Genomic DNA, 17,030 nt, shown 5'->3' with positions numbered 1-17,030 from the left:
CCGCCTCGCTCTTCTGCAAGACGTTCCCCTTCCACTTCATGCTGGACCGGGACCTGGCCGTCCTGCAGCTGGGCAGCGGCCTGGGGCGGCTGGTGAGCAGGAGGGACCTGCAGGGGAAGCCTCGCTTCGGGGAGTACTTCGAGATCCTGAGCCCCAGGGTCAGCCAGACCTTCAGCGGGATCATGACCATGCTGAACGTGCAGTTTGTGGTGCGCGTGAGCAGATGGGACAGCTCGGCCAAGAGGGCTTCGCGGGTAAGGGCGGCCCGCGTGGTACGAACCGGGGCAGGGAGCCACGTGGCACAGCGGGCGCGTCTCTGCCTCAGGGGTGTGCGGCTTTGTGTCTGAAACCGCCCTGTAATAGTGTCAACCCCGCGAGGAGCTGCCAATCCTTACTGCGTTCATTTGCGTGGTTATTTGGTGCGTTACTTTGCAACTGTGGATAGCATGAATTCTGCCTTTTAAAATCTTTGTGAGGTATTTTATAACTCAAATAGTAAACGTTTAGGTTATATAAAAACCACCTGCTTTCAATTAAAAGCAATGTTTCACAGTAAACAAAAACCACGTGTTGCCAAAGGCAACGAGATTGATTTTTAATCAACGCTTAATAAACACGGAGATATAGGAAATTTGTTTGATTAATTGTTACAAAATGTGGGGCGGGCATGTTTTATAATGCAGTAGCCAAGCAGATAATTTTACAAATTATCTAACCTCAGGAAGGAATCTTAGAAAAAATTATTTAATCTAGGTCATTATTCTGTGCTAAAGCAGAATTAATTGTAGGCAGAGGTAAGAGACTCAGACTCAGACAATCCCAGCAAGTGCTACTTGTTTTGAAAATGAAAAGCACTTGATATTTTTTATCCTGACATAATCTCAATGTTTTATTTTATCTTGTTTTTGAGACAGGGTCTCCCTATGTAGTTGAGACTGATCTGGAACTCGCTATGTAGCTCAGGCCGGTCTCGAACTCACAGCGGTCCTCCTGCCTCAGCCTCCCGAGTGCTGGGATGACAGGCGTGCACCACCACACCCGGCCTAATCTCAATGTTTTAAAAAGAGATGATGTGCAAAGATACCCGCTGTAGCATTGGGTTGTGTACGTTCTGTTTACAGCAAGATTACAGCTGTTTCAGAACTGCTGCTGCCACTGCCCGGTGCACTTGGCTCAGCCTACAGTGCTGAGAGATGCAGGCCCTCCCTCTTCTCTGGGGATTCTGTGGTATTCCACGGCACGGCCCTGCGTGTTTCTTCCTTTAATCGCTTCCTGGAACCGTTGACCTCCGCCGCAGGGGACACACACACACACACGTTCGCATGTGTCCGCGGGATGCCCATGTATCTTTGGGGCCGTCCAGAGCTCAGGGTTATCTAGGTCCTTAAGATGAAGCTGAAATAGAATTTAGCCTCTTCTCCAAGATCCAGCCTCTCACTCTGAAGTTTCTGGAAAACTAACTTCCATAAGATAGCTCTGTGGTGCTACTGAGGGCAAAAAGAAAAATGTTAGGGTGAGAAATCTTACATTTGGATGTTTTGAACTTCTGTACCTGCCAAGTGGAACAAACAGGTCATGGGAGAACGGAGGAGAGAGATTGCTGGGCATGGCGGCCCATGACTACAGGCCCAGGCCCCTGGGAGCCTGAAATAGTTCCACAAGTTCCAGCCCAGCGTGGACAGCTGAACTGGACAAGACATTGTCTCATTATAATAATAATGAGGAGGAGGAGGACGATGACGAAGATGATGATGATGATAAAAAGGCTAGGCCTGTAGCTTAGTAGGAAGATCTGTGTTCAAGCTCCACTACCACCAAAAGAAAAGAGGAGGAGGAACAGCAGGCGGAGGAGAAAAGCAAGCTAAAACAGGAGAAAATAAATGGAAGAAGGAGGGAGGGGTCACAGAGGAAGGAACAGAGACTATGTTCTTTTCTCCTTTTTCATCAGTACACGTTTGTGATACCTGATGAACACATCCATCATGGGAGTTGTTGACGCACATGTCGTATCTTAGTGCTTTTTATTTCCCCTTCTCCTTCTCCCTCCATCCCTAGATCTCTTTTCCATCTGCAAAAGCTCAACCTCCCTGCTTTCATGAATATCGCAAATTATACAAAGAAATGTAACGCTAGGGCCAGGAGTTAAGCTCAGTGGCACCATGCCTGCCTCGCAAGAGCAAGGTCGTGAGTTCGATCCCTGGTACCAAAAAAAATGAAGTCGTTCTAGATTAATTGAATGATAATACCAAAAGACGGTAGGAGGGAGAGCACCAGCATGCTGCTTGCAAGAGAGACTTTGAAGCAAGAGTGCTCTGCACAGTTCATTGCAAATCAAGATTTCTGTTTAGTGCACATTCTGATATATTCTCCCAACGTCTGTGTGAGTTTCAGAGCCATAGCAAGTTGGAACGGTAAGAAAGAATGTAGGAAAGAAATCAGAGTTTAAATACAGTCTTTCCTCTCTTCATCTCAGAAAGGTGTTGGGCACTTGAACAAATCACAGTTGGTCTCCTTGGCTTTACAGGTCATGGATCTCAAAGGCCAAATGATCTACATCCTCGAATCCAGCACAATCTTGTTCTTGGGCTCCCCCTGTGTGGACAGATTGGAAGATTTCACGGGACGAGGGCTCTACCTGTCCGACATCCCCATCCACAATGCGCTGAGGGATGTGGTGTTGATAGGGGAGCAGGCTCGTGCGCAGGACGGCCTGAAGAAGAGGCTGGGGAAGCTGAAGGCCACCCTGGAGCAGGCCCACCAGGCCCTGGAGGAGGAGAAGAAGAAGACGGTGGACCTGCTGTGCTCCATATTCCCCAGCGAGGTTGCCCAGCAGCTGTGGCAAGGCGAGGTGGTGCAGGCCAAGAAGTTCAGCGACGTCACCATGCTTTTCTCAGACATCGTGGGCTTCACGGCCATCTGCTCCCAGTGCTCCCCTCTGCAGGTCATCACCATGCTCAACGCGCTGTACACTCTCTTCGACCAGCAGTGCGGGGAGCTGGATGTCTACAAGGTGAGGCTGCACTTGATGTTTAAATGAGAGGCTTTCTGTGCAGGTCCTGCGGGCCACATCCTGGGGACAGATGCTGTGCATTAATTATGTGGGTGTTCTCCAGCCAGAAATAGCTTCACATCAGCCAGAGACGGAGCGAATTATGTTGGAAAGAGCTGCTGCATTCTCTTGTCAAAGGATTAGCCCAGAATGGAGGGAGGACAGGCTGAGGGGAAGGCCTGGAGAGCTAGTGTTTTAGATCAATGGGACAGGTGCTTCACTTGGGATCAGCGGAGTTGTTAAGTGCACTATACCCCCAGATCTGAGTCATGTAGGGAAACTTTGTAAAAGGAAGGAGACGAGAGAACTATGAAACTGTCTGTAGACAGAGTTAATACAGAGTTTACATGACCCTTTTCATAGCCAGTTGCCACAAATCTGAAGCGCCTTCGTGGGCGTCTTTACAGCCCGGCCAAGAGCAGAGGAGGGGAACAAGACAGGCTTTCAGCTCTGTCCCCTGCCTCACCTGCTTTGCAAACTGAGCAAGTGAAATAACCTTTCTTGTTGCTAAGAAAAAGAAATAGCCACCACGACATCTTTATGCAGGAATGATACATTGCATCCCATAATATAAGTAGACAGGATTGCTGCAAAGATTGAAATAGGTTATGTACATGGGGTGATGGAAATATACGCTGGATGTTTCAGTTTTTGAAACTGCCGTTCATCCCCCTCAGAAAGCTCCCTCTTTCTCTGGACACACATAGCCCATCCTTCTTGTCTCTTTCTGAAGTATCTTTGTGAGACATGACTAGAAACTCAGTGAGTGCTGCCGCTGAGGGCCATCCGGCGGAAACGCGGGCTCCGGGAAACATTTCCGTGTGTCCTCGTCCATCTGATTCACTGCTTCTGACACCATGCCACCCACTTCCGGCTCTTCCCCCAAACCAAAATGACCGTGAAAGGTAAGCTTTGGGAATCTAACCCGGAGAGGCAGCCAGGACAGCACGACCGGCGATGTAAGGAAAGCGGACGCCCAGAACTGCTGAGAAAGGATTTGAAGTGAGGGTGAATATTCTAAGGGGTCAGTGGCATTGTGTCTGTTACCGTAATTTTGTTTGTTTTTTACATTTTACTGTATTTTTAAATCACATCTCAAGGTTATGGATCAGGCATTCGTGATTTATTGAGTAGCTATAATTAGCCAGGCATTGTCTCAAGCACTTATCAGAAGCGACTGTCCCTGACACGCAGTGAAGTTTTTCGATATAATTATAGTTAGGAAGAGAGTAAATGAAGAAATTTCAAGTACCGTTAGCTCCTTTAGAATTAAAAGCTTTTACTGATTTAAATTATTTTGCCTTGTTTTACATATAGGTCTTAAGAATAAAATATTTATCATATTTGTCAGGTTACAGTTGTCTGTTTAATTTGCTACATAACAGTCTGGAATCCCAGGGCTTAACCACATGAAACAGATAATCGAGAGGAAACAAATGTATTTATGGGAATGCCTTGTTTCACTCGAGAAACCAGGAGCAAAACCTTCCTTTGTGAAATTTCTTCCGGGAAATTCCAGACGGAGCTGTGAGGGGTGTGTATGGGGGGTTGAAGACCATGCATAATTACATGTAGAGTAATTGGCTTCAGTTAGGTGAAGTTTCAGGGCCTCTTGTGGAATTGGCCATATTTATTTGTAGTCTCGGTGCTCATCACCGAGAGTGAAGTCTTCCCCCACTGCGGACGCTGGGATAGGATTGGTGTCAGGAGGCGTGGCCTCTTCTGCTCAGGGTGCCTGATCATGACCATAGGGTGTGGTTTCCAGATACCTGACCAAGAGTTTCCAGAATGCACTAGAGTCCTGTAATGCATCACCTTCTCCTGGATCCTAATCCCTTCCATTTTCTTCTCATTCCACGTGAAAATCCCTGGGCAGAGCTGATGGTAACACGAAAAGGGTCTGAGCACCGGTGGGTGGCCACAGCCTGATTTAAGAGTACACTGACTCCCGGGGAATAGCCCACCTTATTTTCTCTGGGACCTGCTTGTGCCAGGGCTTGCTTTATGTATGTATGTGTGTATTTCTTGATTTGTATGTCCTTGCATTTTATCAGTGCGTGTTCGCGGTACGCCGTGAGCATTCCACGCGGGGAATCGGTCCTTAATCATGTCCGTACTTAACGCTTTTCGCTTCCCCCTCCTCCCCCTTCCTTCCTCTTCATCCGTGGATTCTCTTCCCATCTCCTACAGGTCTGCCTCCCTGTTGCCTATCATCTATCTTTTATTTTGCTCCTTAAATTATTTATACTTAGTGTCTCATAAGAGAAATCATGCCATATTTAACCTTCTGTGTCTGTTTTGTTTCACTCAAGTGTATGATTTCCAGGTACATCTATAAGTGGATATTTGTACAGAAAAAATTTTCGTTTTCTTTCTGTCTCTTGGTCTTTTGATCATGGCGCTGTTGAGATCTGTGCTCTTTTATCTATTGCTGTGTCAGACTCTTACTGTTTTTCCAGCATTTGTCAACATGAATGGGCCGTGGGTAGGGGAAAGCAGATGGGATCCCCAAAAGCTCACATACTGGGGGAGAAGGACAGAAGAGCAGCGCTAACTAGGGCCAGATTCCTGTGTGACAGGACCAGCGATCCTGCCCACACAGGCACCACACGCCCCAAGAGCAAAGGGGAGGCGTCCAAGAGCCCAACCACAGCTGGCGGCAGGACTGCTGGTAGTTTGTGTGACCGGCACCAGCGAGAGCTCGGCCCTCAGAGGGGCCTTCTGTGCGCTCATACCTGCGGAGCAGCGAAACAGCTGCCGCCACCTGGTCATTCCAGGACAACTTCAGGGCTATCACAAGGGCTCGTTTATTATGTGTGCGTAGGAAATTGTAGAGTTTATTATTGAGGTTTTGTCTCCTTCTTTGTTTCTCCTTCTCACTTTAATCCCTCCTCAAGAGAGGCTATGCTTAAGAGGAATAATTTGACCTAGTAAATTATGATAAATATTTAAAAGAGAAGAAAAGTACAACTAATAGAATGAGAGGAGTTATTTGTGAATTAAAATTAACATCCAGCTTAATGTGGCTGGTGTGATCGGGAGATTGAAAAGTTCCTGTAAGATGATGATGAAGATGTTACTGGGAATTTATAGAACAGCCTGATTGTCCATAGCCTGTAAGGCTCTCTTGTTTTTGTTTCTGGGTTTGACATCTTGACTTCTATCCTTTGTGATTCAGGTCTGTTAGATCCTTAGGGATTGTTATGAAACACCAAAAGTCCTTTAAAAAACCCTCACTCTTATTCTTATGACTGTTCACATCTTAACTTTACATTACACATTTTTACTACAGTTAATACAATAGTTATTGAGAGGTGACTTCATGCAAAACACTATTTAATGAGGGAGCTATAAAATGATACAAAATAGACCTGATATCTTAAGAAATTAATTTTGAGTGCAAAATATATCATTTGTTTCTACAAAAGCTATTTTCATGATATGAATTTGAAAAGAGATCAAGAGACATTGTGGGATAGTGGTGGATCCAGAGTAGAAGGCCCCTGATTTTTTTGTTCACATGACCGTGTGGCTGTGCAGTGCGGAACTGATGTAAGAACCTAAATGTTGTGAATTACCTGAAAGGGAAAGTCACTTCTGAGGGTTTCTGATTTACTCTGACTAATCAGAGTAATTTATCCAGGATAAAAGATTGCCAGAGCACTGAGGATTTGCTGTATGGTTTTTGATTTCTGCTATGATATATGCGGTGATTCTTCCTGAGCTTTTCTTTGTAATATGCCAAATTCATCACGACCAGGTGGAGACCATCGGAGATGCATACTGTGTGGCTGGGGGCTTACACAGGCAAAGTGACACCCATGCTGTCCAGATAGCGCTCATGGCCTTGAAGATGATGGAACTTTCTGACGAGGTCATGTCTCCACATGGAGAACCCATCAAGGTAAGGCGGACGGAATCATCCAGGAGAGGTCACGGGAATACATCCTCATTAGCTGATTATCCAAAGGAGATTGGTTAAATTGGGGTTTAGTTGCAGGGAGAAAAATCTTCTCTATTCTGTTATTTAAAAGAGGAGGACATTTATTAGCAGATATTACTAAGTGCCTACAGAATCACCGAGAGGACTGGACAGGTCATTTGTAAATTCACAGACACACTTCCAAGCCACTGCTTTCTCTGTGGCCTGGAGCCTGACTCCAGAGCTGCACCACCATGGGCTCAGCAAGAAAACTACCGTGTTCAGAAAATTGTTGCCTCTCCTTCTGACTACAGAACAAAATTGCACCTGTTCTAATTTGAAGGAGGAAGATGGATACTCTACACTGTGATATCAGAGGATTTTGGCCTGGAAAATGGTCCCTGTGCTAAACACACAGTAGAAAACCCAAACATGTCCACAGCTGTGCTCCCTTTCGGAGCAGAAGTGCAGTCACAGTGGAAATGGTGCCTTCCGCACCTCATACAGATGCATCTGAACGACTGACTTAAATGCATCTAGAAGCTGTAAGCCGTCTAGCTTTTATTTTTATGGCACTTACATTGAGGGTATTATGTGAGAATAGTTGTTGAGTACAAGTCCATCAGTATTTTCCAAGGCTTGTAACATGTTGAAAATTGTAAATGATCCATACTCCAGAATAATACCTTATTGTCGACAAAACTATCAGGCTAGCTCTTGGTATCCTGGATGGAGGCTGAAGGACCTGCTGCTCCATGTCCTACTAAGAGCAAATCTTCCACTGACTTTTTGTAGAACTGTCTTCAAAGGATGACCCTCAGACATGGGTCCTTGAAGCAAAATAGAATCCCATCCGGTGTGTTATAAAGTATAGAAAGAAGAAATAAAAAATTTTAAAACAACTGCTGTAATAAGTAGAGGATTTGTCTTTGCTTTCCTTTGCCTTAGCAGAAGCCATTGCAACTGATTTTTCAATCTGCTGCCATATATTGGCTCTGCTGCTCAATGTCTCGCTCCTTGATTGGAAGCACACTAGTGGCTGAGGGAGCCTGAATAGCTGAGGCTGCCATTCCAAGATGGCTGCGGGGTGAGGGTGGTGGACAGCTTGGACCCAGTCGGGACTGTTGGCCCATTGCCTTGTGTGGTGGTCCAGCATCACAGTCCTGGAGTGAACATGCTTCGTACATGGTGGCCCAGGTCCCAGCAAACGTGACTGATGGAGGCCATGTGACTTTTATGATCTAGCTACGGAAGCTGTGTGGGGACACTTCTGCTTTATTGTACTAGAGCAGCGATGTCTGCCCAGTAGGCAGCAGACTTGAACCCTGTGTCTGCACAGGAGGAGTGTAAAATAATTTGCAGCTGTTTTTTTTGAGAGCATCACATATTTTTCCATGGCATTTTCAAAAGACAAATATGTATGTATTCCTTTCTAATTTTTGTGCAGTAATTCAACACATCGAAGCAAATGTTAAAAATAACAGGGCCAGTGATTTCCACATAAATGAATTTCTTAAGATGGTAGAGGTGGAGGAAGGCAAGATTAATGGCATGATTTTCCTCATTTGTCTACATGGATTTTTGTATTTGGGAAAATTATATATAGCTAGCTTTACAGGTTGTACCTGGGTAATTGCAGGTTAGTTTTACTGAGAGGTGAAACATCATATAAACGTATCTTTTCATGTGTAGCCACTGATGGTCCCAGGAAATAGCAGATGATTTTAGGAGATAGGTGTGAAACATCCCAGAGGCAGAGGGGAGGGAAATGAGACTGGGTAACGGACGGGAGCAAGTTGCCATTGATATGTCTCACTCAGTCTGCACAGCAACATGATGAGGGGGACCCACGCTTGCTCGTGGACGAGCATAGTCAAGCCTTTATGAGTCAGGATTTGGAATCTGTCTATTTGGCTTCAAAGCCCAGACTTTGACTTTTTTTACTCTGGTCTGTCATGGAATAGAAAGAATGGAAAGAATAGAAACCGTCTCCTTCTCTCCTTTCCAAAATCTGTGCTCTTCTCCACTGTGCGCCGTGCACCGAATTCCTGCCCCTCCCCTTGCCGGTGCCCTTGGAAGCCTCTCGGTTGGAGAAGCACAGGGGAGCTGCGGGCACGCTACACCAAGGGTCGGAAAGTAGCAGGGAACATGCAAGACAGCTTGTGGTCTCCTCCTCTGCCGCGCCTGGCAGCTGGCATGGCAGATGAGCTGAGGCAAAACTCCCCAGGTGTCCGCATTCTGAGTCTTCCATGATTCCACGCCAAGGCTTTGTCCTGGGAAGAGAGGTACATCCAGGGCATCACGGGCATCACGTATCTTGGATCATTTTCTTGCTCATGAATATAAAAATCTCTGCATGAAAACCGTGGGGTGGATCTGAGGTTGATAACAGAAGAGGAGTCATGGAAAGTGACACTGAGAAGAATCAGAAAGACTGGCTTAGTGAGGGGAGTACATTTACATAATATTTATGAAATAATAAAATTGCTATGGTGTATTTATCATACAAAGTTACAATAAGTATACAGAGAAAAACTGATTAAAGGAGGCCCAAGAGAGCAAAAAGTTCTAATCCGATATGTGCGAAGTCATGGCTTATATTTCGGGGTAGAAGACAGTTTTCTACTATCATTTTTTATTGTATAGTTTTTAGATCTGTAAAATCTCCAACTTCATAAGGTAATGTTTCTGTTGGAAAATATCTTAGAATTCATGATACAGCATCTTAAGAAGCAAATGATTCTGGAAAGTTGGTAGCAGATACCCGAAATAAGATGGAAAAGTGGGCAGAAATGGAGTCCACTGATTTGGATTTGGATAAAATTTGGAAATAGCAAACATGGCATCCGTCGTACGAAACGTGTTAACTTGCTTTGTTGTGGTAGTAGCGTCAGACCTGATGACAAGGTAGGCCTGTGCCTCCGCCTTGTAGTAGCAGGGACTGCAGGTACCACTTACGGTGCCTGGCTTTTCAGAAACCCGTTTTAGATCCTTAGAATCAACTTCTCCTGTCCTTCTCTGTCCCTGTTTGGGAAACAACGCCGGGCGTTCAGAAGCTACGTCTTGCTTGCGTGGTGCCAGAACTGCTTTTCACCACCAGCCCTGTTTGCTCTGGGACAGCGATGGGGTGTGACTCCGGACCACGGAAGTTCACCTTGAACACCGAAGGTGGTTTGTTTAATAAACTTCAGTGCACCCGTGGAGGAGACTGCTCATGTTGCAGTGGTGATTTGTACTTGCTCGGTGCAGAGCAGAGGGGAGTTGCCTGGAGGCTTTGAGGAAGGGACTTGTACGATGGGAATTCCTGGTAAAATGATTTTTAAAATTTTTAGTTTATCAGTCTGTGTGCAGCACAAAGCACTCGCACCCCTTGTGGGAAGCTGGTATGAGCGCATAACTCATCTCACTTCCGTGTTTCATCCCCTTTCCCTTTCCTCTCTCCCGTCTCCACCCACCCCTTGATTCCCCCTTTTGGGGCACATTCTTGAGTACACAACAGTTGCATTTTCGCGTGGAGCTGGTGCCTGTGCGTGACACACCCCGATTCCTCCTGTTCATCCTTTACCCCCACCAGCCAGTCCCTTGTCCTTGATCCCCTTTCCCTCGGAAACAATCTACCTCCCCACTTCGTATTGTTTTCTTTGACTCTCAGTTTCTCATAGAAGGGAAACAATGTGATATTTAAGCTTCTGTGTTTGATTTATCTCACTAACATTATAGGCTCAAGAAGTATCCATTTTCCTACATGACTCAAGTTCGTCTCTCTTTAGTGCAGATGGGCCCCGTGGGGTGTAAATGCCTCATTTTTGTTTATCCATTCATCTGTTGACAGACATGTAGGCCACTTCCCAAATTTAGCTATTATCAGCTGTGCTGACCCAGCTCTTCCCTTTCTTAAGGCTGTCGTACTCCAGAGACACGTGTGTACCCACGTTTGTAGTGATATAATCGAGACAAGGCATTCAGACAACACTGTCCGGTGGGAAGTGGTTTACCAGTGACCATGGCATTGTTGATTTTGCTTTCAGATGCGAATTGGACTGCACTCTGGATCAGTGTTTGCTGGAGTCGTTGGAGTTAAAATGCCCCGTTACTGTCTTTTTGGAAACAATGTCACTCTGGCTAACAAATTTGAGTCCTGCAGTGTGCCACGGAAAATCAATGTCAGTCCAACGACCTACAGGTACGCATAGCATTAAGCACTTGTAAGTCTCTGTTTTTAGTTTTGTACAATTTTCACTTTTTCAATCGATTTCATTCATTCTCCACGGGCCTTTCTTAGCTGATCTTGAAGGAAAAGGAAAGCAATAATGTTTGTCACCCTCACTTCACCTTGGTCCTCAGATGCTCAGGCGCCTCGTGTCATTTGGTAGCCTGATGGCAGTTCTTCAAGGATGTCCCAGCTCCCTCTGTTCTTCTTTGGAAAGCCTTTGTTCATGATCTCAGCGCATCAGGACAGAGCCCGAGAGCAGCTGCTGCACTGCAGGCCGAGCCTAGCATGAGCCCCGCTGGGCCAGCATCGTCATAACACAGACTGAAGGGTACAGCACCCGAGACATCTGCCCGTACCCAGGTGGCAGACACACATTGGGCCCTGGGGCTACAGCACTCTGGGCTAGATGGCGTGGAGTCAGATGCCCCCAAGACCTCGTGGGGTGAACAGCTACGCCGCTACAACCCAGAGTCGTCACACTTCTGTCACACTCACTGAAAAGGCACATAGGGTCAGCCAAGTAACAGTCAGACGAGCTTAGGCCTGGGAGGGTCACAGACACAGAGCTCCCTGTCTCCTGCCTTATGAGGTCACAGAATGTTGCCCTTCACATCAGTGGGTTCACCAGCGAGAAAGAGCCACTGAACAGGGAGCTTCACTGTCTGTACGCATTGCTCTGATTACGTAGATGCGGTTGATGGATTCATTGGCCTTGAAACTGAACTTAGTGCCAGCACCTCTGGTTTCCCCTGGGCCAGGCCAGACACTTTTCAATGATATGATTGATTTTTCCGGGGTCCTGCCCTGTTCTGTACCAACCTGTTACCGTAAACTTCACCGGTGATCCAGAGAACTTGCAGAAACAGGATACTCCTGTAACTCCTGGGTCCCTTCCTATAATCAAGAACAGGACCAATCAAATTCTCTATTATGCTTCAGTGCTGAAGAAATAGAACACCAGCAGGTCACTAAATATGTTTCCAGGTCTTCAGTCTTACGGACTAGTGGCAGATCTTCACCTAGTAAGATGGGAGCTGTGTCTCCTCGTGCATCCAGAGGACACCTTTCGTCCTGATATTTTGCAGAGGGCAACCCGAGTCACTAAAATCTTCAATCGTGGTGTCTCTTAGCTACCTTGAGCCAGAAAATAAACCAACCATGCAGGCAGAAACATACCTGTGGTTTACATTGTGTCACATTAGAAAATGTTAATAGAAGCCCTTAAATAAAAGCGTTTTCCAGGCTTCTGTGGTAGGTAGATGATCTTTCCTATTCTTGGAGATGCCCCTTTGGGAGTAGCATCTGCTTTATGAAAGCTCCTTTCCAGCCCACCCAGCTGTCAACTGCTTTGTACATCACAGCAAAAGCAGGAACTGCACCCCTGCACATTGTGGCTGCCCCAGTGCCTGTGTCTTGTTTCTGTGGCACTGGTCCAGCTCTAGCGCTGCTTGAGTACAGTTTTGCTCTGAACATCGTTCCCTGTTACCTCCTCAAGAACTGTCCTGCTTAAAAATAACTGCCTCTGTCCATGGTCCATTTCTCTCGGGTGAAATGATCCTTGCCCGTAGAATACAAATATATCTTACTATAAAAGCTCTTGAGAACATGCAGCTTCTGTTTTTCTTCCAAGTCCATCTCCTGCTACCACCTTATATTTCCACTTCTTTATTCAGCAAATTGCAAAGGAGCTGGCCAGATTCACTATCTCCATTTTTCCTATGTCTTCCTTGCTCATTCACAGGCCCATCAGTGCTTGTTCCTCTGCCTCACTGAGACGGTTCTTATCCAGGTCATCTGTGCCCCTGGCTGAGGTCATGGCCACTTCCTTCCTCCTCGTTTCCCACACCTTCTCAGTAGTAGTCGAATAGCCTAAGCAAGGCATCTTTCCTGAACACAGTTTCTTAGGGTTTTTGGTGGTATGCCAACTTGGTTTTTGCTCTGTCCCATGGCTGCACCATCTGAGGGTCCACAATTCTGCTCCTTTCCCATCACACCTGTCTGTGGACACCGTAGTTCCGGTGCTCTGTTCCTATCTGTGAGCTGGGGATGCAGGCGGACACCTGTGGCTCTAGTCACTCAGGAAGCCAAGGCTGGAGGATGGGTCAGCCCAGGAGCTCCAGGGCAGCCTGGACAACACAGCTAGATTGTGTCTCAAGAAAAGTGAATTAATTAAATTTAAACATGAACTTTGATGACTCCACATTAAAAAAAATCTCTAATCCATTACATAAATCTCCAAAGAGACTCAGACTAATTAAATGACTAATTGACATGATAGAACAACATCCCACATACTATCTCCTCATAGAATCCACCTTCTCACTCAGCCAGTTCACTGATCGCCGTCCAGCAGCTCCACCATCTGCTTAGTTACTCAGACCTTGAACCGCACCGTGAATAGGACTTTTGTCCCTCCTGGCTCTCCGCTATGCCTGCAGGTTGCATCCAGAGGGAGCAGAGTTCACCCCTCAGCCTGCGGTGCGCCTCAGGACCGACACCATCTGCCTCTCCTTCCTGCTGACTGCTGGAACACAGGCCTGGGGCAGCTTTTATTCCTTTGAACATTACTCTGCTTTCCATTTACTCTTACACAGGAAGTACTTTTTGGTTGTTTTGTTTTGTTTTGTTTTGAGTATCGGAAATTGAACTCAGGACCTTGCACTTGTGAGGCAGGCATGGTGCTGCTGAGCTAAATGCACGGCCCTGGTTATGTTTTAGCTAAAGGGCAAGCAGCAGTTAACATGTCTTATTTAGACAAGAAATAAACACTATTTCAAATTCCTTTCTTTTGGAGGTCTTTTATTTTTTTCCATGTGATAAGCAAACTTGAAACATCATTTACATTTCAATCAAATGCCCATGCTTTGTGAAATTTGGTTAATATTGGTACATGGTTTTCATTTACTCAAGGCAAGTACATACTATTGGATCATGTACAAATATAAAAGAACAGAATTTTGGGTTGGCCTTTCTCATATAATAAAATAATCTTCTAAATATCAACTGTGGGTAGCTTCCCTGATATATTTATGAAGTTTATGTACTCAGAATACAGAATACATCCATATACCAAAAATCCTTACCTTCCAATTTCACTTTCTAAATTTTAGTCAGTGATTCACTGTAGGAATGTAATTATACATTCTGTCAGAATGACTATCATACAGTCCTTTCTTTAAATGGCATAAGGAGTTTTACTTTTATTCTGGATGACAATACTGTGTATTTCTGTTTGTGTTGATATAAGGAAAACTAGTAGAGACTGCGTCAGACATGGTTGAAGTTGCATGTCTGTGAATTAACAGTGGTTTCCTTGGAGACCTAGGCATCACCAAAGGTAGCGGGCAGGTGGGGGGTAAAAGTGTGTGTGTGACCCCATGACAGGTGGACGATTTTATTTGTAGGGAAAGTCCAAGAACATAGTAGTAGAGAAACAAGACTTGACTTCTGTCAAAGGGAAGAATAAAGTGAATAAAGGAATATAGGAAAGATATCAAACACAGGAGAGTTCATGCAATAACATATTATCCGATCAAGGCAGAGAAGGGAAAAGCTCATGGCACCTGACAACCTCTGGATGGTAGCTTCTCTTACGAGCATCACTGCCATCAAACTTTCAATGATGTTATTTTTACAAACTGTTTTTCTTATAAATTCTGGTCTTTTTAAAAAGATGATTTAGTGAACATTTCTAACTCTGTGATACAATTGTGTTTACGTCTTTAAAAAAAAGTAGGATATGTATTCAGAAGATGTACCTTAGATTTATGATCTTTGATGAGTTTAACATATATTTTAAGCCTCTTATAAACATCGAAAACTTTTACATACATTTTAACATAAATTATGATTGTAACTGTCATGTTCAGTAAGAGATCTCAGTTTGATGTAGGTAGAAAAGTACATGTATCAATCATCTTTAGTTTTGTATATATTTTTTAGGCACTGATAGCTTTATGCAATTTGATATTTAATTTTTAAGCACATGGAAGACATTTTTAAATCTGACTGAAGGCAACAATATGGCACCCACTGTAGCAAACAGCAGTATTTCTCATGCCTACATTTATCACATCCGTTGAAGAACCACATTATAGAATAAATGAAATATAAAATAAATATATAAATATGTAGTAATGTAAATAAAAATAAAGCTAAAATAAGAAATAGAAACATACAAGAATTAGGACATTGTGTGCCCGCCATCCTGCTTTCTGACACAGCGGATCTTGCAGCCTTCAGGGTGAGTAGGAGGGGGCGGAACCGGTGCTACCTGCAGAGCAGAATTACAGACAAAGGAGCAGAAAGACTCAGGAATGCGCTTGCAGTGGCTTCTCCCAGGTCACCAGGGATGTCAGGTCAACGATAATGTCAGCTGTTTCAATTACCAGGAAGGAGGAAGGGCAGAAAGAAGCCAGAAGAGTGACACCCACTCAGGGCCCTGACAGAAGAGTGAAGCCAGAGAAAAACTGGCTCCTGCCACCCAATACATCCACAGCTTTCTATGACTTATTTTGAATCTTTTCAATATTATGTTTTGTGATTTCTTTACGTGGATGAAACAAGGCTCTAATTCACATAAATTTAGTTCATTCATTTTGACTATTCCTCTATGCAGTGGTTTACCAGAAAATCGGCTTTGTGGAACGAGAAATCAAAGAAAGAACCCTAATTTTTCTGTGGTATCAACATATGCTCACTCTGGCAGGAAGAATTCAGGCTACAGATTTTGTAATCATCTCGTGCAGTGCCTGGTAAACTGTTTTAACACTATGTTTCACAAGCCAGTAGGAGTCAGTTCCAGCACGTCACGATGTATGCATGATGTATGAGTTGCATAGTACTAGAGTATGAAAAAGCCAGAGTCTGTCCTCTACTCATCGCTAATTTGAGTGCCTTTTAAACCAAAATTGTGTGCCTTTTTAAAAGTAGCCACTCAAAAATATCGATGTTGGTAAGGAAACAATATTGATGTTTGTAGTGAAACCACAACTATCATCAGTTTTGTTTTGCAGATTGCATTTTGATTGATATGTTGGTAAAACTTAAGAGAATACTCACATGTAACTTTCTGCTCAGAGATAGTTTCTTGACGCATGTATTTTTATTCAGTTCATTTCTTCAGTACATAGGAAATCGTCAGGGTGCCAAAATACAACCAAATACCGTGGGTCCCTTTCCCTTCCGTATGACACCGTGGAATGGCAAACAGGGCCACAGGCTGCTGAGCAGGAATGAGATATAATTTTCTGTAGAGGCTGCTTTAGAGCTCAGAGTTACTCAGTGTTTCTCATTCTGGCCTGAGCAGCAGGTTAGAGAGAACCCATATTAAGTTCAAATTTGATAGAAAGCTGGGGAAACAAATGGAAAGTGGAGTCAGTAACTAAATCAGGAAGATTTGAATTTAAAATGAGTTTATCTTGAAGGACAAGCAACACGTAACAAATAATGAAATTTGGTAACCAAGGAATTTTACAAGAGAAATGCTGCCAATACTTACCAAAAAAGTAAGTAGAGTGCAAATACGTGCAACTAAATCTCATAAAATTTCTACTGAAATATCAAAAAGCATTCTCACTTCACTTTTCTTTCACAAATTTTACCCATAATCTATCTCTTCTTAGTAGTTTTTACACAGTTAGCGAATTGATAAATGGACCAGTGTCTCACACTTTCAATTTAGAAAGCTTTATTGAGTAGCATTATATGTGGGATTTGTTATTATTAGACTATTTTATTTTATTTTGGGCAGTTATTTTAATTTTAGTATTTTTAAAAGATTGTGAATTGGGCCAGGGGTTTGGATCAGTGGTGCCTCCGCCTGCCTCACACGCACGTCCTGAGTT

The 17,030-nt window shown here is 44.4% G+C and overlaps 1 protein-coding gene across 1 annotated transcript in view; it reads left to right on the top strand.

Moving 5' to 3' along the window:
• The window catches only part of Gucy1a1 (guanylate cyclase 1 soluble subunit alpha 1), a 56,233-nt gene that overhangs the window by 36,213 nt on the left and 2,990 nt on the right, over positions 1-17,030 (top strand). The window contains exons 5-8 of the mRNA XM_033759899.1: positions 50-254; positions 2,525-3,010; positions 6,810-6,953; positions 11,000-11,154. Coding sequence (XP_033615790.1) covers positions 50-254; positions 2,525-3,010; positions 6,810-6,953; positions 11,000-11,154 — 990 coding nt within the window. The remainder of the gene's footprint in view (positions 1-49; positions 255-2,524; positions 3,011-6,809; positions 6,954-10,999; positions 11,155-17,030) is intronic.

This window comes from Fukomys damarensis, unplaced genomic scaffold, assembly GCF_012274545.1.
Source record: "Fukomys damarensis isolate Sample0158 unplaced genomic scaffold, DMR_v1.0_HiC HiC_scaffold_38, whole genome shotgun sequence".
In the NCBI taxonomy this organism is placed as follows: Eukaryota; Metazoa; Chordata; class Mammalia; order Rodentia; family Bathyergidae; genus Fukomys; species Fukomys damarensis.
This window is presented reverse-complemented; position numbering and strand designations above follow the sequence as displayed.